Source organism: Artemia franciscana, chromosome 18 (assembly GCF_032884065.1).
Source record: "Artemia franciscana chromosome 18, ASM3288406v1, whole genome shotgun sequence".
NCBI lineage: Eukaryota > Metazoa > Arthropoda > Branchiopoda > Anostraca > Artemiidae > Artemia > Artemia franciscana.
Genome location: NC_088880.1, coordinates 24,238,280 through 24,263,668, shown reverse-complemented (window position 1 = coordinate 24,263,668; position 25,389 = coordinate 24,238,280). Strand labels below are relative to the sequence as shown.

Sequence of the window (25,389 nt, the reverse complement as noted above, 5' to 3'; positions counted from 1 at the left end):
GTTGTTATAGTTGCCATCAACACGCGAAGAGCTACGGCGACGTTTTGTACCACCTGACGGAGGATATGGATGGTTTATTGTTTTCGGTGCATTTTTTGCGCAATTCTGGATTACCGGACTGATTAGATCATTTGGGGTGTTATTGCTTGAAATTTTTGTATTATTTGAAGGATCGTCAATCACACTAGGAGCATGGATACCAGCCATTTTAGCTACATTCACACTCACAATGTGTAAGTTTCCTACTCAACTCTTACAAAGCTAAATTGCAAATCCTTTCTCTCGTCAAAAGCGAGCTCTAAACGATTCAAAAGAAGAAGACAAACCTGTCCTATATTTAAATTATTGCACTCCTAAGTTCCAGTCCGTCTTAAGTTTATTAATATCTGAAAAACTGGGATTTTCTGAAATTTTTCTTTCTGTTGCTTCAAAACTGTATGGGAAAATCTAAAGGAGAAGAGGTGATGTTGGGTAATGAGAAGATTGATCAAGTGGACAACTTCACTTTACTTTAGTAGCATTATTAGTAAAGACAATGGGTGCAGTGAATATGTTAAAAGTAGAATAGGCAAGGCCCAGGGTGTTTCTTCACAGATGAAAAAAAAATCTAGAAGAATGACAGTGGTTAAGCATGATTCTGAAGCCTGGATGCTCCTAATCCGGAGGAATATTTGTTAGATGTTTTCCAGAGAAATTGCCTATGGATTGCTTTTGGTGCCGACTGACCATATTTCAAACAGTAGACTGTACGAAAAGTATTGTTCAATCTTGCTTTCTAGGGCTATAATGAGAGAAATTGAGATGTCTATGACACGTTCTGTGGATGATAGATTGACAAAGATAGCCCCTGTCGACTAACTGTCAAGGCCAAACGAAAAGTGGGGCATCCCCAAATGGGATGGGAGGATGTCATAAGGAAAGATTTGACGGAAATGAAAACTTCTTGGAAGGGTATACATTTAAGTTATTGCCCAGTGGGGGCAGAAAACATTTCCCGGCCTGTTTAATCTATATCCCTTCTACAGCTGTGAATATCAGTTTTAGAATTTATGATTTAGCTATCTTAACTTTGTTCATGATATTTCATTCAAAGAAAAACAACAATAAAATACAAATTAAAAACAAAATAACAAGCTGAATATAACAAGACGCTGTAATAAAGGTAAGATAACGAAAGAACGCTACATAATTTCAAGTGCATAGCTTAAAGAGATTGGGCCTAGCCAGAGGGATGGAAGCTGCTTCCTCTTTCCAGATATTTGACGTTCGTACAAGAAAATATACAGGCCAAAAATGAAAAAAATCCTCAAAATAGGAAACAAAAGAGCACTCCTTCAGTTCTGGGCGTCTCAGAAACATGTTTCTTTGCGCCCTTCTCCTCTGCAAAATAAGTTATCTACATAGCAGCATACATAAAAAACAGGCACGTTCCCAAGATTGTTTTTTTCGGGGCTGTGGGTCCAATGATAAAAAGAAAGTAAGCACCAAAAATAAAAAGAAGTAGTTTATTTGTCAATTGGCGTAAGAAGTGCCAAGAAATACAAAAAAAAGGATTTAAGAGTACTGGGCCCCATGGCCCTATGGGTACGACCCTGTTAAGAAAAAATGTCATTGCCATGAACTGTCACTGCCATGGCTAATGAACTGCATTTTTTTTCTATTTTTCCAGTATTTACTCTAATATTTACAATAACTCAATGACAGGACAATTTGATTAATTGCTTTTTTTTATCAACCTTCGATTGATCATTTAAAGCAGTGTTGCCAACTTATATTTCATTCATATTTTATGTAGGGGGAGGGGTCCATTTTTATTCTTCAAAATCAAGAGGGAGAGCTTTATTTTCTGTGAAAATATCAAAATGTCAAAAAATTCTATTTTTTGCGAAAAGAAAATTAAATTTAGGAGTACTGGGCCCCATGGCCCCAGGGGTACGTCCCTGTTGAGAAAAAATGTCCTAGCCATCTAAGTACTTTTAACTTTTAACAGTCCCATCTGTCCAGTTTATTTGAAATGATTATAGCTTGACCAAATCTTTTTATATTTCAGCTCCTATAACTGGTGCGCTCTGTGAAAGATTTTCCGAAAGGGTGGTTATGTTTATCGGATCTGTTCTTTGCTGCATTGGATTTATTTTGAGCTGTTTCGTAACTAGAATTGAGCATCTACTTGTCACAGTTGGGGTTATTTCAGGTGAGCATATTGTAACTTTAATAGTGCGAAATATCTAACCAAAGAAAACAAACATTTTACAAGACCTTAAAGCCGTGATTAAGTGAACTGATGGAACTCAAAAATCCCATGTTAAAATTTAAAATTTATATTTAAAAAGTACCCAAGTATTCATTGGCAGAAGATACCGCTTTTAATATCAGGCCGTAGCTTCTTGAACATGCTACCAAATGTTTGCTAGGATTTTGCTCTATTTCTCTAATGGCTTAGAAATCTTAGAAAATGGCTAGTTCTTTTTCACAAGTGTACTCTGTGAAGGATGTTGCTTTTAGAACAAAATCGGTACTATCATGAGCGGAAGACAATAATCTGTAAGATGATTGCAACCATTTTTCGATGTATTTTCCTGTTTTCGAACAGTCCCATAGAATATTTTCAGCTACCTAAAATTTTTACAAGTTTTTTGCCAGTAAGAATAGTTTCAGATTCCCGACAACACCCCTATAGACCATATTGACAAGCTGGTATAATTAACCTGATATTTTCGCCAATTAATAAGTGCTATTTGAAGGGTTTTTGACAATCGACGGTCTCTAGAGAATTGAGAGACAGAAGGCTACCCTAACTTCAATTTTGAACCTCGATGTTTTCAAGTTCACTTAATCACGGCCTTAACACCAATTCTTGACTTGGCTGTTGGTTTCAAGAAGAAGTATTAGCTGCTGTAAAATTGACATTATTTTACAAATTGACAGTATTTGACATATTTCATTTGATATCAAATTTAATTTAAATTGAATACTACTGGAAGAAATTTAGTCGGCTTTGAACAATAGAGCCTCGTCTTGGTTGACTGTCATTCACCCAACCAGCAGAATTTTTGGAGGTGGATGAGTTTTGGCACGTTGGCTGCTATTGGACAGCCTTCGAAAATTTTGAAGGCTATAGCTGGCTGTCCAAGCAAAGCCGGCCCTGCTGCTGGGAGGGTGAGTGATATCAATCAAGATGAGATTAGCTGTTACATTTTTGAATTACCAGTAGTCCTATATTATTTTCTGATCTTTAGACCACAGCATATGATGCTTCTTCATGAAAGTTGACGTAAACTTTAAAGGGGTTTGAAAATTTTTGGGAATGTCTGTTGGATCTTCGATGATACAATATGCAAAAATATACATTAAAAAGTATTACTGCCATTAATAGTATGTTGTCAGGTGCTTCCACTAAAGAAGTAGAAATTTTCAAAGAAAATTGGACAATTTATACGATTGATCTGAAGTGTTAAACGATTAGTCTTGGTTAGCTTGGGAAAATATTAAAGTCTAGGGAGATTAGTTTACCTTAAGCTGGTGGCCCTACTAGGAACCTTACGGTTTAAAAATACCCACGTGACGTCCGAATTTAAGATACTAGGGAGGCGCAAAACGTCTGGTGTTGCTGCAAGAAGTAATAGTAGCAGTCCGTCCGGGAGTAGTGGCGTAATTTCTTAAAATACTGGGGGGGGGGCACATTTGGAGCCATTTTCCCAAATCAAGTGAAAATGAAAATGAATACTGAAAAATGAACCATATAGTACCATAAAGACAAAGACATACTAAAGAAAACTCACCTATTTCTGTGGATGCTTCAATTATGTAGGCTTAGCTTAGTTTTGAAAAGGTTTTTGAAGAAACCAAATCTCAATTGGAGGATGAACTAAGGCATTGGTTGCAAAATGGGATCTGGTGGGAGGGGGGAAGTTGTCCCCCTGCTCCATAGCAAATTACGCTCCTAGCCAAGAGCATAAATTTGCACATTTAAATACCCGAACAAAGACACATGCAGCCACTCAGGGTCAAACAAGGTTGCAAGACCCTCGATGCTGCTGGGAATTTTTCTGTTCAGCCCTACCGCCAGTTTGCACAAAAAGCAACCCAATCAATGGCTGAACCCAAAGAATACGCGTAACTTACAGGAGTGAAAATCGGTGCTTCTGTCGACAGAAAAAGCATCAATACCATCTAGTGTATAATATTTTATGGCCTTTTTTTGTGCAAAAGTTAAATAAAGTTAATAAAATTATTGTAACTGGGATTTTAAGTGTATTTATAAGTGACGAATATCAATTTCTGACAAAAGCCCAATCAAGAAGCTTGAAAAGGTGCCAAGAAATGACATTCAGACGGCATATCACGGTCCTTGCATTCGCAATTCGTAGGGAGAAAAATTTCAACTTTTTTATGAAAGGATACGCGATTTTAAAAAATCGATTTGTATGGAATTTTGGATATTTTAAGCATTCCTTAGATTTACACGGCGTTATCTTTTTGGCAATATATGATGACAAAATTTCTAAGTTTTTCCAGCTTGCACCATTGGGCACAACTTGGAAAATATTCTATAGAAGAAACCTTAGTTAAACTTTGTCGAAAACGTCACACACGATACGTATGCTCAAAGACTGCAATATTTATATTAGCAATCCTTTCACAGAGTAATCTAAGTAGATAGTTCTGAGAAGACTCATCAGACCGATTTCCACATGTTTCATTAGAATCTAAACTCGTTCCTGATTGGTAATTATCTTTAGCTGACTATTCATAATCCATTTACATGCTTCGTAACGTATGCTATACAACACAAGGGATAATGTGAAACCACAATAAGAATCTGGTCACTCCAGAAAATAAAAACCAGTAATGCCATCTTTTAAAACTAATCTTTTTAAACAAATTATGAGAAGGTGGGAAATCCTCGGATACCTACTTAAGATAGGACTAAGGGATATTTATACTGTAATTGTCAAAGAGATACATGAAAATTATCTTTAAGAGCAATTCATAATGACACTTTACTAACAACTAGATTCGGCCTGTTCGAAAATTCCCTTATTACCTATTTTATTTATTACCTTTACTATTATATTACTATATATTACTATTACTTATTTATTATGACCTATGATTAACATGAGACTCCAGATACATCTTGTAACCTTTCCATTAAAAAATATTTTAATAGCTTCTTTTTTATCTGGGCTACTCGCGTAATTTCCAACCATTCTGATTAAAATGTCTAGATCTATTGAATCCTAGATCTAGATCTGAAATCTCTAGATCTATTGAATTCTAGATCTAGATCTGAAATCTCTAGATCTATTGCCATTTGAAGCTGTAAAATGCCAGGTGTCATAAGAAAGGAGGCCTCCTGATCTGCTTTGAACAATATAAAAATCCCTAGAACCCATGATTTACGATTAAATGAGCCCTTTATTAACTTCTTATGACCATCCGTTTCGTAAGAAGACCCTTAAGGAAAAAGAAAAAACTCATAGTCAAAACAATACGCCAAAACAATAAGTCATATTCAAAATATAGTACGCCTGGCAAAGAGCATTGTCTCTTCCATATATTTTTCTCCGGAGAGTCATTATAATGTAAACTGTGGTTTTGGGATCTGAACGAGGTATGGGCCTAATATCCTGGTACACCATTATATCAAAATTTATTATTGATGCATAATTTGATATCCTTACTTCTGAGGCTAGAGTAACCATCCCCCTCCCCTGAAGTCACATTTGTGGACCTTAAATAGATATTTTCATATTTTCATCTGATCTTATATATGACTATGACAAACTTCATAGCTAGTGTTCCTCCGATATTTCGAAGGAGTTTATGACTGCTCTTTGATTGGTTTTGGCCTGAAAGGACACTAGAGCTTAGAGTTTGCGATCAATCGATATGAATGCTTTCCCAAACTTCTGCGACTACTTGTGTTGAGCTCCTAAGTCTTCATTTAATTCATCCCTTTTTGGTACTTATTTAGAAGATGACCATCACAGTAATGCCCTACCCCGCGGAATAAAAGCTAGCTTACCAGCCAATGAGATCATTTGATACTAAAATCAGCACACTAGGAAGATCGAGGTCACTAGTATATATGGGAAAACACAAGAGAAAATTTTTCTGGAAGGTACAACCTCTACTCCGAGAACCCGAAATCGAATTTTGTCAAAAGTTTAAATTCATTTTATGAATCAAACATCAAAGCCTGTCTAACCCAAAAAGAGGTGGAAACGAAGACGGTGGAAACGAAGATTCTGGTGGACCCCCCCCCCCAAAAAAAATGAAATTTTCAAAGCTGAAAAATTACCTTCGCGTCTTATGCCCAATTTAAACTGGATGCGCCATCTAAATAATTAGGGTACGGGCATTAGCGGAATACTTTCATGGTTTTGGATTCCAAAACATCCTGACCCAGAACCGAAGGATTGATTTTTAGAAAGAACCAGCAATAAACACAGCTAGGGATCGTTTCATTATTATTATTATTGATCATTTTTATTTGGAACCCACCTTCAGTAAAAAAAAACAACGATGCCATCTATCTTTCTTAAGAATATTTTAAAAAGAGTACTTCTAAAAATGTGGACAACAATCCTCAGAATTTCAAATTTTTTGTCCTTAAAACCATTCCAGAGCAAAAAAAAGCTTGATGAAATTTTTAAAAGACTATTATTAATTTTGCTAAACTAGAACATAATCTCTTCAGATAAAATGTTTGCTATAGTAAGTTCCAAGATCATACAGACTAAAAATAACAAAAACCAAATAAGAGAGGACTAACAAGGAAAATTCTTCACCAGCAAAGAAACAAAAAATCGAAGATACTTGGAAAGGAGCCTTGCCGAGCCAGCTTCAATACAAGCAATGCAATTTTTAAATGCCCATTTCCCCATCCCAAAATGAGACACAAAAACTTCTGAGTCAACTTTTTGCATCTTATTTAAAGGGCTAAACTTTCATTTTGTATTTTTATTTACTGTTCAATAGTTCTAATTCATTTCCACATTGGCTTTTTGCTTACGCATGTCGTCAAAATTTTCTTCCTTCGAAACCTATTTCATTAAAATGTATAGAAGAATTGTATCTAAATAAGACTTTCAAAGACATTAATTGCCAATATTTTCAATGTTACATGAAAAGCGCAATGTGTAGTGCTATGTTACGTGTAAAGTCCTTACGTTTCAGTGAAATCCAAATAACTCCCTTGCCTCTTAGGAGGCTTCAAGAGGGGGCCTCAATTTGTGGCAGTTTCTATTTCTGGTAAGTTTAACTTCACGTTCATTTTAATTTCGATCCGCAATTTGTTTTATATCTTCATTGACTGTACTTTCTGTTCATTCTAAGTCTGAATTTTCTACGGATTAAATTCTGCTTGTTTTAATTTTTCATATCACTCTTTAGTTTTTGCTGAAATACTCCATCTGTCAATTCGACTTAATTTTTATTCATATAAAAAAAAATAGTTTTATGCTACATTAATCGTAGAAATGAAATTTGAAATGGTGTTTATTAAATTGTTAACAATAGCAAAATAACACTGATGAAACTTATTTTGCCATAGACTAAATTTTCCAAGATCCAAGATCATACAGACCAAAAATAACAAAAACCAGATAAGATAGGACAAACAAGGAAAATTCTCCACCAGCAAAGAAACAAAAATAACCGAAGGAGCCTTAGAAAGGAACTTGGAAAGGAGCCTTGCAGACTCACCTTCAATACAAGCAATGCATTAATTAAATACCCATTTCCCCTCCCAAAATGAGACACAAAAACTTCTGAGTCAACTTTTTGCATCTTATTTAAAGGGCTAAACTTTTATTTTGTATTTTATTTACTGTTCAATAGTTCTAATTCGTTTCCATATTGGCTTTTTGCTTACGCATGTCGTCACAATTTTCTTCCTTCGAAACTTATTTCATTAAAATTCATAGAAGAATTGTATCTAAATAAAACTTTCAAAAACATTAATTGCCAATATTTTCAATGTTACATGAAAAGTGTTAATTGTAGTGCTATGTTACGTGTTAAGTCCTTAAGTTGCATGAAATGTAAATAACTCTCTTACCTCTTAGGAGGCTTCAAGAGGGGCCTCAATTTGTGGCAGTTTCTATTTCTGGTAAATTCAACTTCACGCTCATTTTAATTTCGATTCGCAATTTGTTTTATATCTTCATTGACAGTACTTTCGGTTCATTCAAAGTCTGAATTTTTTACGGATTAAATTCTGCTTGTTTTAATTTTTCATAGTTTTTCTCTTTAGTTTTTGCTGATTACTTCTCTTTAGTTTTTGCTGATTATTTCTCTTTAGTTTTTGCTGAAAGACTCCATCTGTCAATTCAACTTAATTTTATTCACATAAAAAAATAGTTCTATGCTACATTAATCGTAGAAAGAAATTTCAAATGGTGTTTATTGAATTGTTAACATTGGCAAAATAACACTGATGAAACTTATTTTGCCATAGACTAAATTTAATCATTTATTTATTTCTAGATAATTATAAACTAAATATCCCAAAATAATCCCAGACTTTTCTAACCTGAAAAAAGTGCTAGGTAAATTTGCATCTAACGTTTAACTTCAGCTTAAAGAGGCGTATAGCACGTGACAACCGTCACCTATTTGACATTTGTTGGAGATTTTCCAACTTCAACGTGCGTACTTGTAATATCAATAACATTTGTAACAAAAGCACATACTGGCTAGTCTCCTGCATATGTGGATAGACATACGGAATATTTAAAATATAAATAAAATGAAATGACGAATAAATACCATAGAAAGTTGAGTGCGAATATGAGACAAACAAAGATAAACAAACAAGTAGTAAACAAACAAAGTAAACAAACAAAAATAACTGAATATTAATGTGCGGGCAAATTAGTAGTGCAAATTTGCAAGAGTTTAAGGGGGAGGTTTTTTTCGATATTTGGCAATGAAGATAAAAAAAATATTTTAAAAAGCAGATTATTAAAAGTTAGTATTTTTTTGTGATTATACAAAACAAGTATTTTTAAATCTAAAGTTGGGGAGGGGAGACCCCAATTTGTATTCGGGTCAGAATGATAAAAAAAAACAATCGAGTCAAAGTATCATTTGGTAGTCTGCTAACCCTCGATTAAATATTTTCCAGGTCTCGGAGCTGGTCTTTCCTTACTTCCTGGGGTTTTAATCACATCTCGCTACTTTAAAACAAAAAGAGCACTAGCCAACGGGATTTGTGTATCAGGAACTGCTTGTGGTGGTTTAATCATGCCTCGGGTTATCCAGCTATTAGTCGCAGAGTTTGGTCTTCGCGGCACTTTTCTCCTTCTTGGCGGTGGAATATTACAAGTATGTATATCAGCAGCGCTTTTGAGGCCGACAGAAGTGCATCAAAGAATTGTTGAAATTGACGAGAAAAGGAAAAAGCTAAACGGAGAAAAAAAAGTTACAACAAATGGGGAAATGAAAGAGGTTGCTGTTGAAATGAACGATACAAAAAAGGAAAGTGGTGAAAAGAATACTGGGTTAGTAGAATTTGATTTAGGCACTGGAGACAAATTAGCTGAGACATCTGCTGAATTAACAGAGACCGAAGGGAAGGGAAGCAAAAAGAAATTTTGTCTCCAGATTATAGATTGGAGTTTACTGAAAAGTCCTAGTTTTCTATTGTGCTCAACCACAGTAGGTCTTATGGCAATGTGCAACCCCCATTTTCTGTATTACATGCCAAGCTATGTGACAGAGAAAGGGATAGTGACCAAAAGCGAAGCTGCCACACTAGTCTCGATTGGTGCAGCTATTGATATGTTTGGAAGAATAGGCAGCGGATGGCTAGCTGATCGGAACTTTATTCCTTTAGGGAAGATGTATGCGCTTTGGTGAGTTTTTTTTTTATACTGAAAAATAGAATGTCAAGAATGAAGAGGTCCAATTTATGTCTGGCCGGTTTTTATTAAGATTTTCTAGATTTTTACCTAACCCATGATATTGGCAAACAATAAATTATCTAATAGAGCCAACTCAAAGGCTACTTATTATTCAAATATGCTTTACAATCCAACCAAGACACCAATAAGACAAAAATAAGGAGGGGAAAAAAACGAAAAAATCATGATAGCTTAGAGTAGGAGAGGGAAGAGGGAGGCTACCAAAGCATGGCAAACTCACAATAAAATAATTTTGAAAAAAAAAACAATAGGAGATACCTGTTATCAAGGGTAAATACACTATTCATATTTTTAAATATATTATCAAAGCTTTTGAATATATTATTATATTTACCGTTAAAAATAACGTTCAACAGTGTTACATGTAACACCGTTGAACAGGCTTTTCAAAGAAATCATTCGAGGATGTCCTAATTGAAGCAATACCATCTTAAAAATGGTAAAGTTCCTTCCAAGTCATATATTACGTTGATTTTTTCCCTTGTCTCTATTTATAGCCAAATTTCTGTTTATATGTTTTTTACCTCAATTGCCACTTTAAAATATGGTAGGCCATTTACGGTAGATATTAAACGGGACTCTGTCTACAGAGTCCCGTGTTCATGTGGAAAATTTTACATTGGAAGGACCCATCAACAACTAGGGGAACGATTGCATTCACACAAAATTTCAATAGATAAGTCCCTGAGATTTGGAAATAAAAATGGCAACTTTGATTCGGCTCTGGCCCAGCATATATACGAAAATCCTGACCATTTAGTTCTTTTTGAAGAGGCAACTTTAATATCTACCGTAAGTGGTCTACTGCAATCTTTTAAAGAGGCAATTGAGATCAAAAATACATATAAACAGAAATTTGGCTATAAATAGAGACACGGAAGATATTTCCTTAAGCCCAATTTATGACAATTTAATATTAAAAGACTATCAATATTTTCGCCCAGTCTAATTTAAGACAGCCTGTCCGCATATCAAACAGTTCGTGGTAACGAACTGTAGTAAGGAGCGAACCGGCTCAATAGTAACCAGAACTCTAAAAAATGGAATTTTAATACCAATAGCTACATCAAAAGAATCGCAATTTAATGCTGATTTTAAATATATAAGGTTTCATCAAGTTTAGTCTTACCCATCAAAAGTTACGAGCCTGAGAAAATTGCCTTATGTTAGAAAATAGGGGGAAACACTCCCTAAAAGTCATAGAATCTTAACGAAAATCACACCATCAGATTCAGCGTATCAGAGAACCCTATTGTAGAAGTTTCAAGCTCCTATCTACAAAAATGTGGAATTTTGTATTTTTTGCCAGAAGGCAGATCACGGATGCGTGTTTATTTGTTTGTTTTTTGTTTTTTTATTGTTTTTTTTCCAGGGGTGATCGCATCGATCCAGTGGTCCTAGAATGTTGCGAGAGGGCTCATTCTAACGGAAATGAAAAGTTCTAGTGCCATTTTTAAGTGACTAAAAATTGGAGGGCACCTAGGCCCCCTCCCACGCTAATTATTTTCCCAAAGTCACGGATCAAAATTTTGAGATAGCCATTTTATTCAGCATAGTCGAAAAATCTTATAACTATGTCTTTGGGGACCACTTACTCCCCCACAGTCCCCGTGGGAGGGGCTACAAATTACAAACTTTGACCAGTGCTTACATATAGTAATGGTTATTGGGAAGTGTACAGACGTTTTCAGGGGGATTTTTTGTTTGGGGGGAGGGGTTGAGAAGAGGGGGATATGTTTGGGGAACTTTCCATCGAGGAATTTGTCGTGGGAAGAAAATTTCTGTGAAGCGAGCGCAGGACTTTCTAGCATTATTTAAAAAAAAAACACAATGAAAAAATAAATATGAAAAAGTTTTTTCAACTGGAAGTAAGGAGCAGCATTAAAAATTAAAACGAACAGAAATTATTACGCATATGAGGGGCTCACCTCCTCCTAATACTTCGCTCTTTACGCTAAAGCATTTCTTGTAATTTCAACTATTTATTCAACGGCTTTTATGATTCAGGGGTCATTCTTAATGAATTGGGACAAAATTTAAGCTTTAGTGTAAAGAGCGAGGTACTGACGAGGGGGTGAACCCCTCATATATGTAATGAAAACATGAGAATACTAAAGTTCGTTACGTGAGCTAATTTATAAGTTACGTATATCTTTTACTAACAAAAACATTCGCCAAAAATTAAAAGTTCTAGTTTCCTTTTTAAGTTAAAAAATCGGGCAACTAGGCTTCCTCCCCCACTCCTTTTTTCTCAAAATCATTCGATCAAAACTATGAGAAAGCCATTTAGCAAAAAAAAAAAAAAATGCAAATTTGGTTTTAACTATTCCTCTGCGGAGAGCCAAAATTTAAAACATGCATTGATTCAAAAACGTTCAGAAATTAAATAAAAAAAAACAGGTTTTTTTAACTGAAAGTAAGGAGCGACATTAAAACTTAAAACGAACAGAAATTACTTCGTATATGAAAGGGGTTTTCCCCTCCGCAATCCCTCGCTCTTAGAATTGTGAATTATCAATTCTTAGAATTGAAATTAGAATTGTGGCAAAGAGTCTAACTTTAGCGTAAAGAGCGAGGTACTGCGGAGGGAGTAAACCCTTTCATATACAAAGTAATTTCTGTTCGTTTTAAGTTTTAATGTCGCTCCTTACTTTCAGTTAAAAAAAAACTTGTTTTTTTTATTTAATCTAATGAAAACCGAAATTGTAGACAGGCAAAATCGGTTGCAAGGCAAAGCATATTTATTCAATCCAATTGGTAACTCCTCTTTCGTTGATCTCAAGTTGGCTTTTGTCTTTTGATTCAGTGTCTTTTCTCCTCTTGTAGAGTTCACTTAAGAAGGTTAGATTTTGGTGTTGTTGTTGTTGTTTTTTTCCTGTTTCTTATATTTTTTATTGAGCTCCGATGATGACTTGGCGGAGGTCCTTGTCGAAATATTTGCTTGATTTTCATCTTCACATTTTGCTACTGGCTGACAAAATCCTCGTTTTTTCACCTATTTAATTTTTCTCTCTTCATTTATTATTTCTTTTCTTGTTTTCATACGTAAATAAACTTAATCTATCCGACTGCTTTTGTAGATAGAACAAAAGCGTAGATACAAGTAGATATTCCAAATTTGGCTATAATTATTGTAATTTAGAACAAATTGCTATAATTATATTTACTATAAGGACACTATACTTCCTTGAATTTGTATCAAATTAGGTGCACACTGCCTAATTTGCTGCTGAAAAGTTAACAAGAAGTTGCATAAAGGAGGGGTAGCAGAGCAAGTTTTTCCCTAGATAGTTCTGCACCAAGTCACGACTTAGTATATCTTTTGAACGGGATCAGAACTTGGATAGTATTTGCAGTTATTATCCATAACAGTGAAGTTCTCAACCTATCCGAAATTTCAATAAGATATATATCCTATGGACAAATTTTGAATTTTGCCAGTGTTGTCAATCGGAAGAGGGTTTATTTGAATTTCTCCCAGCCTCCACCCAAGATTTTTTGCCCCTCTAGATTTTAAAAAATACCCTTTTTAGTGTGTTCATTGGTTGGTATGTTCTGATCGAAAAGAAAATTATCCCCTCCCTGCCATGATTATGAAGAAAATGTTTGCCATCCCCTAATTTGCTTGAGTATACGCCACTGGTTTCGCCGTGGGTCAACTTTATAATTTTACTGCTAAAAGATGAGCAAAAGATAAGCTCTTATTACTTTGGTAGTAAAGAGAAATACATAGTATGGAGCAAATCACAGTCAATGGAGGCCGCAATAAAAAAACAACAACAAAAATAAACGGGTTTTTGAAGAAACTCCAAGGTGACAAATATTTTTCATTGCAGTACTACTTTGAAAATAGTAACTTTCATCCTAATTAAATTAACAGTAATTTGCTGCACTGAGATTTTTTTTTTTTTAATCTCAAAGAGCTAGAAACTCCTGAAATGTGAAGACAAACTGATCATAAATAGAGGTGTCTTGCATGAATAGACGGTAACACTGTCAAACCCATAGAAAGATTCTCCTTTTTGGAGCATTCTATCAAAAGTTTTCTATTTATCTTTCGGAGATAAGATTTTGTCGTAGGGGTCAGGAAACCGTAGCACGTCTTCAGCACTTTTAGATCTTAGTCTAAACTCAATTTGAAACCGGTACCTTCTTGATTAAAGTCCTCTCTGTCATAGATTATAAAAATCTATTTCAGTTCACATATCATAGACTCAGTGGCCTCAGTTGAGGGCAGAACACTTGCTCTCTTTTAGAATTGGAAAAATTCGGCTTTTCTACTTAATCTGGTGTTTTCCTTGAAAAATGGCTCTTTTACTTTCATTTAAAAATGAAAACAAAACTAAAGTACCCCCTCCCTAGAGTCCCCCAAAATTCTGTGAATTTACGCCACTTTATATGGTCTAGTTCAGAGCAAAAACTGTCTTTTTTTCAAAATCAAAATTATAATCAGCTTTACAATATGTAATGACACATTCATCAATTCAACCTCAGGGCCACGCGTTAAGGAAAAGAACCAGAGGCTAGGTCCTTACCAATCTCACGATAGACCAAGACCAGTGAAAAAAAGATAAAATAAAAGCAGGTTAAGATCAAAATGTTGCTCCTACAGCATAATGGACATATGGAGAAAAATCACAGAGTAAACAGGCAAGAGACAAAAAAATTCTAATTGAAATGATCCCTTATGATTTTGGGATCTCATGTCTCTATATCAGTTTGAGGAGCTACTACAGGAACTGCTAACGATGGCTGATTTAACTTATAAATACATCGAAAAGAGTTATTTCCCTGTATAGTAGAAAAGAGCTAACCCAAATGGTCTTTTCTTTTTTTGAGATCTGTTACGAGCGAGCAGTTTAAAAATTCTATGTTTAAACTATGAATTCTAATGAATTCATTAGACTAATAATTAATTTAATTAATAAATAATTAATATTATATAAACTAAATCAGCCGGTAAAATTGACCAGGCAGCTGGTGAATAACTGCCGGTTTGGCAGTTTAATAATTAAATAATTAATAAATGAATAATTGATAAATTAATAAATAATTAATTAATAATTCATTCTTTAAACTAATGAATTCTAAAAATTTCATTTAAAAATGAAAAATCAATTAATTGTGAGCCTAAATCTTCAAAAATATTACTTATTGTTAGCTTCTTTTACTATTATTTGAGCAGAGTAGTCTGAGTAGTTTAATATTATTTCAGCACAGTCATTTAATATTTTGTATCAGCAGAGTACATTAAATCAAAGTACTGAATAAGGAAAAAAAATCCCCTCTTATACAGGGTTGTTCCCGAGTTTTAATATCAATCTTTTATGATGCTATTGAACCCCTTTTGGCAGTGCTCTTTTAGGAAATCATTCGATAAAATGAAATTTCTTAGCAAATTAAACAAATTAGCATCATTATTTTGAAAATAAACTTAATCTGTTAAGACCAGAGCACTTTGAATGAGAATATGTTCTTTATGACTTTTGAACATGTGGATTTGTTTAGTAAAAATTAAGCTTCTTCTCGGTTATCTATTCTATGTGCCCAGCACGCACACACCCAAGCTCAATAGTCAGGATAAAATGTGCAGGGCTAGATGTTCTCCCTATGATAAAACCATGAATCTGAGCAAAAAAAGCCTTTTTTTTATAGAAAAGACAGGATATTACATGCGGAACTCTGTTTTTAATTTACAAATTTGACAACTTCATTTAGATTCCAAGTAAAAAGATTTTTTTACTTTTGTTTTAATAAGCAATGACAAACTTTTAGTGAAACTGGTCAAGGAATGGAAAAATAAAATGCCTCTTACTCGCTGTCAAAATTCAACTTGCTGGGGATTAAAAATTGTTTTATTTTCTACTTGTTTTGATGAAACACTAGAAAGGTCTTCGAGACATTGTTTACGTTTTAAAATTCTTTGACAATAAAAAAGCAACGTTATGTGAGACTGATGAAAAAATCCCGTTGAATCCTTCTGACCTTTAACCATCAAGTTTAAGCGTTATCTCTGAAGCGATCTAGCATCAACTGTTCTAGCAAATATCATATTTGCTAGAATATAGAAATATAGAATATAGAAATATTCTAGCAAATATCATATTTGCTAGAATATAGAAATATAGAATATAGAAATATTCTAGCAAATATCATATTTGCTAGAATATAGAAATATAGAATATAGAAATATTCTAGCAAATATCATATTTGCTAGAATATAGAAATATAGAATATAGAAATATTCTAGCAAATATCATATTTGCTAGAATATAGAAATATAGAATATAGAAATATTCTAGCAAATATCATATTTGCTAGAATATAGAAATATAGAATATAGAAATATTCTAGCAAATATCATATTTGCTAGAATATAGAAATATAGAATATAGAAATATTCTAGCAAATATCATATTTGCTAGAATATAGAAATATTCTAGCAAATATCATATTTGCTAGAATATAGAAATATAGAATATAGAAATATTCTAGCAAATATCATATTTGCTAGAATATAGAAATATAGAATATAGAAATATTCTAGCAAATATCATATTTGCTAGAATATAGAAATATAGAATATAGAAATATTCTAGCAAATATCATATTTGCTAGAATATAGAAATATAGAATATAGAAATATTCTAGCAAATATCATATTTGCTAGAATATAGAAATATAGAATATAGAAATATTCTAGCAAATATCATATTTTTTGACAGAGAATATAGCAAATTTAAATAGAAGCAACGATTTTGTAAGTGTAACGTTTTCGTCGTATTTGTCCTTTCCAAAATTGATTCAATGTCAAAATGAGAGAAGTAGATGGATTCAATAACCTCGTTTCCACCCTCTTATATTAAGATTACAACTTCTATTTGAAGCATAAACCGTCTTAGAAACGTCTATACTTAAACCCAAGTAACATTGTTTACAACTATTTTCAATGCCCACTCTACATTCTGTCATCCAGACTTATCCTCTTATGATCAGAAACTACCACCCGTCATTCCCTACACAGAGGAGAATGGGTTAATATTACCTCCCAAAGGATTAACGCCAAGTAGAGGCGTCACAAGCCAAAATCCGGGGGGGGGGGATTGGGTTTCACCAGCTGCCTGGTCAATTTTACCGACTGATTTAGTTTATATTGTGAATAAAGTTGCTTCATTTTTATTTTTTTTTTGTACCGAATGAGACTTGTCTTCTTTCATTGATTTTACATCATATATTTCCATAAGCCTATAAATCCTAATAACAAAGTTTACATAGGTGTTGCCCAATAACAAAGTAAAACAGTGGTGCGTAGCAGCGCTATTGTATCGGCTCAAACTTTTTACCGACTAGCTGAAAACATTGGGAGGGGTCACCTCCCTCCCAACTCATGGTTGACACCCCTGATCCCAAGGATGTCCTCTTAAAGAAAAATTGGAAAAATAATCTAAATTTAATTTAGTTAGTTTTAGATATTTTGGAAAAATATTTCTCTTATCTTCGGTGTTTATAACATCGAACAAGTTGCTTCTACATTTACAACTGAAAACGATATTAAAAAAATAAATACATAAAGAGGATCGGAACTTATAGAGGAACAATCGTTCATTTTTTTTTAAGGGGATAGAATACTAAATTGGTGGAAAACAAGTCAAAAATAGGGGACGCTAAAAAATTATTGTCGACACAGCGATAATTGAGAACATTTAATGCCATCATTAACGTATAATGTATCAGTTTCGGTCGGCTTTGATGCCAGACGGAAGCCTTTTCTTGCAGGGGGTAGAGGTTTCATAAGAGACAGTCTGAGCCTTAGTACATTCCACAGGGTGATAAAGTGGGAGTTTAGTTAACGATAATCAATATAATTAATTATTATTAACATACAAATTAATAAGAAGTAATAATAAATAACATAAAAAATACAATCATATTTTGAATGGTTAAATTATATGATCCCTGCGAAAAATCCAATTTCATGATAAGCATATAGCCGTAAATTACACAAAAAAGGAAAGATGATTAAATCAATGGGTTCACCGGGTTCCTTCTTTTAAAAAATGATCTAAAATTGTTTAGAAAGTAGAAAATTATCCCTTTTGCAAAGATTTTTAACCATATTTAAACACATTTTTTTCAGTCCGAAAAAAAAAATGAATAGCGAATTTCAAAATGTAATTCAGTAAATTAAATACAGATCAAACTCAGCTATTGAATAACAAAATTAGCATCATGTCGTTGAAAAACTAAAATTTTAGAACTAAAAGTTTTACTTTTAGTCCAGAAACATAATTAAATTTAATGGTGCAATGAATTAAACTGTTTAACGGATCAGATTAATTGCTTAATGAATGAATTAAAAACATTTAATGAATAAATTTAGTTGCTTAATAAGTTGAATGAAATAAAATGCAAATATTTCGATAGAGGTCTCTGTTCACTCATTTTTAGTGCAAAAAGAGGACAAATTTTTACATACCAAAAGCTCGCAAAGAGAAGATAATTCTAATATGGGCAGTTATTTCGCATTCCAGCTTTAGTAAATACAAATGTGTGAATAAGTGTTTTTACTTAAATAGTTATGCAATTACATAAGAGCTGGTCTACTGCCCAGGTCTACTATATCTACAAACAAACGAAAGTTTATTTTTTTCTTAACAAACCCAACACAAAAGTACAATTTGTGTAATATAGTGGGTATTTATAACATACATGTCATTATTGTGTAATATACGCACAAATACAAACATATTTTTATTGAACTAAACATAAATACAAACGTTAAGACAGCAAGTCAATTCAAAGAGAATTGTTGAAAAGGCACGAACTCGAAATAAAAAACTAGCCATATATATATATATATATATATATATATATATATATATATATATATATATATATATATATATATATATATATATATATATATATATATATATATATATATATATATATATATATATATATATATATATATATATATATTATTTATTGTATGTATTTCATAAATGCATAATGCACACACGTATATTTTCCGAGTTAAAAAAAGAAAAATGCTGCTGAAAGTCAGACAATAGATAAGCCCAAATTTAAACAGATCTAAAAATTCTATTTTGAATAATGTTTATTTTCCAATCGTGGCAGTGCTATTTGTTCTAAAGGATTTATAGGAGCACCCAAAAGAGATGGGGATTTATGTACATCTAGACATTCAGGGACGAGGGGTGTCAAAGTAATTTCCTTTGCCTCTTTAAAGGATCCCATTCTCTATACATACTTTACGAGTCCTTAAGCATTAAGATGAGAAATGACCTTAAATTGCTCAAAATTTTCTTCCAAATTTTAAATCCAAAAGAACTTGCAACACACAAGGATTAAAACATGCAATAAAACAACTAATCAAACATGGAATCATGGAAATGAAAATAATGTGATATTTCTCAGTCGCGTTTCAAAATTATCACGGAATTAGCTAGACTGAGCGGTGTGGTTTTAAGACGTGTTTTTTTCAGAAACGTGTTTGTGACCTATTTCCTAAATTTCCGAGAAAACAAGTCATGTATGCTTATTGTATTTATAAATTTTTTATTCAATATATAGTTCCCTTAAAGAAAAAATGCAATATATATGAGAAATAGATTTTAAATCCAAAAGAAATTGTAATTGGATATTAACTATTATAAAGGAATGAAAAATATATCTTGATTCGACGTAAAAGAGGCTACATTTTTTTATTTAATATATAGTTCCCCTGCACCCCCCACCCGAAAAAAATGCAATATATATGAAAAATAGATTTTAAATCCAAAAGAAATTGTAATTGGATATTAACTACTATAAAGGAATGAAAAATATATCTTGATTCGACGTAAAAGAGGCTACATAGCCAAAAACAGCAAAAACAGAACGAGCTTGTGACATTAGAATTAAAGAGAGAAAAAAAAAGCATATTCGATGCTTCAGATATGTAGAAAAATGTAACATTTACAAAAAAGATCGGGCGTGCTATGCCAAAAATTGCAAAAAAAATCCAATATTAAATAGCAAAAAGTATTAATGCAAAATTAACAGTTACTTGATATATCTTCACGAGGACTACAACTCAGCTGCTTAGTTCAGAAAAGATATCTGATATTTCTCGGAACACTTAGACATACATTTCACTCCCCGTCTTCCCAAAAAAGCGAGTATTATCGACTGGTTCAACCTAACCTGTTTTATAAATAAATTTTCACCAATGCGTGCTATGTTCTCTTTTTTCACTGGCAGATAAAGTTGTAAATTTAAGCTTCCGATATGAAAATAGTTGTTATCACGTATACGCCTAAAAATATATTCTATTTACAAGTAATCATTTTCTGAAAATAGTAAAAAAAATAAATAAAAAAAAAAAAAAAAAACTATTATTCTTCAAGGTTCATTTCTGTGAAATATTCCACCTTTCCAATTAGTGAAGGCAACCCCCAATCCAAAAAGGAAATAAAACAATAGCACAGAATAAGATATTTTTCGTCGCCGAACCACATTCTAAGACGCAGTACGTCTTGAATGTCTTATGGCCGTGGTGAAGGAGCAACACATTTATCTTTTTTTTAGAGATATCACGTCTGAAAAAAAAATTCTTGTCAAAAAGCTTACACGTTCCTTAGGATTTATTCCAAAATAATACGCGTCCCTAAAACAGTTTTATTCTCTATTTTCTGACTTCCACTCAATACTGATAGTTTTGAAGTGCCCTAAGAAAGAAAATTAGTGTTTTACCACTTTGCCCCAGTACTTAAACGCCAACACAATCTATGTCATTCAAAAAATGTACAACGTTACTTTGGCTAAAAAATAATGCCTATTAATTATTTCCTATACATTTGATGGTTAAAATGGTAAAGTTATTGTTTATAACACTCTTTATATAATTAATTGTTTAGGCAGTATGTCTTGGCCGTCTTCAATGTTGACATAATTTGTTTTTTAAGCCGCTCCGGAGATCTACAGTGACAAAGGCACATCTCTTAAGATTTCCTAGAGTCTGTTTTAATATTTTTTTTTTTTTACACCTATTGAGTTGAAAGGCGAGGAGGCTACCAGCCTCCATACCTACATACAGGAGAAGGGAAGAATGCTAGAATCCCCAGGATTTGTCTGAAAGATACTATTTTCTAGATAGAGACAGAATATTATCTAAAATTTAATCTCATGAGTTTTATTTCCTATGAAAAACGTTTTTATTTATCTTGTGAAAACGTTGGCTGCTTTTGGCCTGAGCCCACATGCCAGTGGTCTCAATTGGGGGTTTAAACAAATGTCTTAATTTTTTTTTCAGCCATTTCTCATTAAAAAACTAAAATGAAATACGCCCAATGGCGTATTCAGATTTTTTTTTTTTTTTTTTTGGGGGGGGGGGAGATTACAAAGATACATATTGCAAAACGCATCAAAATTTATTTATAAGTATTTTGTTATGATTTTACGCGCCGGACAAAAATTTCGGAGGAAAGGGGGTTCAAATCCGTACTCCCTCCCTGGATAGGGCCTTGCTCCCTCTATTTCCGTGAATTTATGCTACTCTCCCCTGGATGCATCACTGGTCACTTGTAAGAAAAAAAGATTCTGGTGTAAAAATATTGAACTTTTTTCTAGTATTGGCACTCAAGCATTAATTCTCAAACATGATGCAAAAATCAGCATTAAAAAGTACTATCAAAATGTTTTCAAAATAAATTTTGCATGTTTTTAAATAATTGCTGCTAAATTGAAAAGCCATAATTTTACTGTCTAAAAACCACTATTCCAACACAATCTACACTAATTACAAATGAATATCATTAGTATTAATAGTTACTATATTTCCAGATTTTACGAAACACAACGTGTTATCTTTTTTTAAGCATAAACAATGATAATATTCATATCTAAGTCACGTTTTAAAATCAGTAATAATCAAAATTAGCCTACAAAAACGAAGATACAATATAGCCTATAATATATAAACAAATATTCAATGGAATGCTACATAAGTCACAATGAACTTTGAAAAAAAAAATGAAATTTGTACAACGAATGACATAACGACAGATCTGCAAATCAGGTCGTAATTTTGGTCTTTGCCTTTTTTTTGTGTTAATCATTTAACATAGCGTAGGTTTAAAGATCCACCCAAAAAAGGCGTCAATGATCCAAATTACAAACGATCACCATGCACATTTTTAGAAGAAACCCCTTTTGAATAACATATTGACATTTTCTATCCCATTACCACGCAAACTGAGATTCCACGATTTTTTGTTTCTAAGTTATAGTCCGTCCCACTAACTCTAACCATTGGAGATTCATCTCCAATGGTAAATTTGTCTTCTAACCCAGGGTAGGACCGGGATATTTGTCTTGCCAACGGACAAGTCCCTCAAATTCACTTGAATTGAATTCAGTGTTGGCCGTGAGGAGTGTGTGTAGAGAGTAAAGGGTGACTGAGAAATGAAGGGGGTCAACTAGGCCAAAAGCTTCTACCAACACACAGGAGAATTCGCACCATGTGTACACAGAGCACCCGGTATTAGTCAAGAGCCCCCCCCCCCCCGAAGAAATTTGACTTAAAAACGTTTGTTTTAAGTCATATATATATATATATATATATATATATATATATATATATATATATATATATATATATATATATATATATATATATATATATATATATATATAGCAGGTGTGTCATACTTTTTCAAAATGAAATCCTGCAATGGTTCTAAACATGTAGAATTGGAGATACGATTTAAAAACCCTTCACCTACCTAGATTCATAAAAATACCCTTTTTTGGTACTTTTATCAAAATATACTTTTTTGGCATTCCCATTAAAAACTGAAAAAAGACCTAAAAAGTCCCCCCCCACGGATTTTGTAAAATAAGTTGTAGCCTATAAAGAGAACTTGAATCCATTTCAATAAGAACCTAGTCAAATTGACCGATGAAGGAACTTACAAAGCGCTAATAAGCTTTACCTCAATGGGGCCATTTCAAGAAAATAGGGGGAGGGGGTCTAGATACGTTTATCAAAATCAAGGGGCCCGGTTTTACTTTTTTTTTAAATGGAAATACCAAAGTAAAATTTAAGAATTTTAGGGGAATAAAGTCAGTAGCACCCCCCCCCCCCCCGCAGCAGCATTAACTTATGCTGAGAATTAAGTTGCAATAAAAATTACACTATCTTTAATTGAAATCCAAATTCTAATAAATTCAAACTTTTTAAATTTCCCTAGTTCTAGGGGGTTATTCTATGGTATCACTGGCAGTATAATCAGTCAGCCGAATAGGAGCAGTAACTGCCTGCTTTAAGTTTTTACTATTTTTGACGTTATTTTTTCTTTTTTTCTGTTTTTTTTTATTATAAATTTTGCTTGCTATTTTGTCATACGCCGTCTTCAAATTCCCACCCTTTTTGTTTTATTTTTTTCCCATAATACAAGACGTTACTGGCTTTTCCTCCGATAGAATACTGACGTTTATGATAATTTAAAAAATAAAACTGATGGAATAATAGATTAGCCAACTGATTAAAACTTTAGTTTATATTAAACTTTGATAGAAATTTTAACTTACTGATTGATTAGAAATTAAAATAACTGATTTCATTGAACTAAATTTTATTTATTTCTTCACGGAATCATGGAAGATCCCGTTTTTGGCTAAGTCAAATCTAAAATCAAATGAGAATTTGTATTGTCATTTCCCCTCCTTTGTTTTTGTAATATAAGGATACCCTTTTTCAAGTATAGCCTACTATTACTGCTTTCAGCTAATTGGTTTGTTTGTTTATATTTGCTAATTTCAAAGGCAAATTTTAGGGAGGGAGCCAATATGGCAAGGGCGCCAATAATTAACCAAATTAGCAAGTCTGTTTTCTAAAAAAGGTAATAAAAGAGAGAAAAAATGAGGGCACCAGAAAAATCTTGTCTCCTCCCCCCTCCTGGATCCACCCCTGGCTAATGTTATAGAATAGCAAAACTAAACAAGTTCTTTGCCAGTTGAATAACGAACACTAATAAGAATAAAAATGAATAAAATAACAAACGACAATAAAATTAATGAGTAATAATCGTAGTACGAATAAGATATATATATATATATATATATATATATATATATATATATATATATATATATATATATATATATATATATATATATATATATATATATATATATATATATATATATATATATATATATATATATATATATATATATATATATATATATACATATATATATTTATATATATATATAAAATTCTATTAAGAATTAAATTGGAATTTAAAATTTTATGATATTAAACTTTGATACAACAAAATGACTTTTTTTCGTTTACAAAAGAAGAAAAAAACATCATGCAAGAGACAGTTATGTCTCTTAAGAAGGCCATTGCGGTCCTAAACATCATTTATATATTTGCAATGGTCCATCCTATTTTAAGAAGAAGATATTAAAAGACTAAGAAGAAATTTAGGTTATCATTTCATTTTAAATATTCATTGCAATTACTTCGTATTAACACAATTAAGGCGGTTTAATGAATTACCATCACACCCGCTTATTGGAAAATTGCACATTCACCCCTGGCATAATTACCTGAAAGTTACTCTGAATCAAATTACCACCAAAAGGTAATAAAAAACAATATTAAAATAATCCTTAAACCAGTTTGAGTTGGTTAAAACACTTTAGAAACATATTATTTAACGAAATCGGAATTTAATCTAAGAACGATGGAACTGTCTAGCACTGAATGATAGAAAAAAGATATGCAATTATGTATTTCCCTCTCTTGTAACCTGGTTGATTAATATACATGAATTAATTAAATAAATGAATTATTTTTTATATCATATTTATAACAAATAGATTTAAACAAAACGCATTTTATTTAAACACAAATGTTTAATATTTTATTTGTATATTTTCTTTATAATATGCTTGTTAAACAAATATAAAAATATGCGTATATATATATATATATATATATATATATATATATAATTTCCAAGATTATTGCAAAAAACGTGGTATTAAGCTGTTCTCAATGGGAGGACCAACAAGGCGAGATATATTCAATCATACCTTGATCTATATTGCCCTGCTAATCCTCTCTTTGAGATTAAGTTATGCCCGATTCACAATGAATTGTACTGTTACCCAGATTTACATAGTGTTAATTTAAGCCAATCAGATTTATTCATAGAATTTTCGACCAATCAGAAAATTCTATGAAAAACCTGATTGGCTCAAATTCGCACTAGCTAAGTCTTGCTATTGATTAAGTTTCATTGCAAACAGGTCTTTAGAAAATTGTTTTGATAACTATCTCATACGTATTAAAATGCCAAATTCGACCTTTAGGCTTGACAGTAACAAAACATCCGCAAATTGTGACTGTGAATTGTATGTGACGTGCGAATGT

At 32.5% G+C, this 25,389-nt stretch overlaps 1 protein-coding gene across 6 annotated transcripts in view; it reads left to right on the top strand.

Annotated features, from left to right (window-relative positions):
• LOC136038789 (monocarboxylate transporter 13-like) overlaps positions 1 to 25,389 on the top strand; it is an 80,784-nt gene that overhangs the window by 31,464 nt on the left and 23,931 nt on the right. For 5 of the 6 annotated variants that reach the window (XM_065722166.1, XM_065722167.1, XM_065722170.1 and 2 more), the window contains exons 2-4: positions 11 to 233; positions 2,051 to 2,194; positions 9,137 to 9,866. In XM_065722166.1, the coding sequence (XP_065578238.1) occupies positions 11 to 233; positions 2,051 to 2,194; positions 9,137 to 9,866 (1,097 nt within the window). The remainder of the gene's footprint in view (positions 1 to 10; positions 234 to 2,050; positions 2,195 to 9,136; positions 9,867 to 25,389) is intronic. The other variant, XM_065722168.1, reaches the window with a different exon arrangement.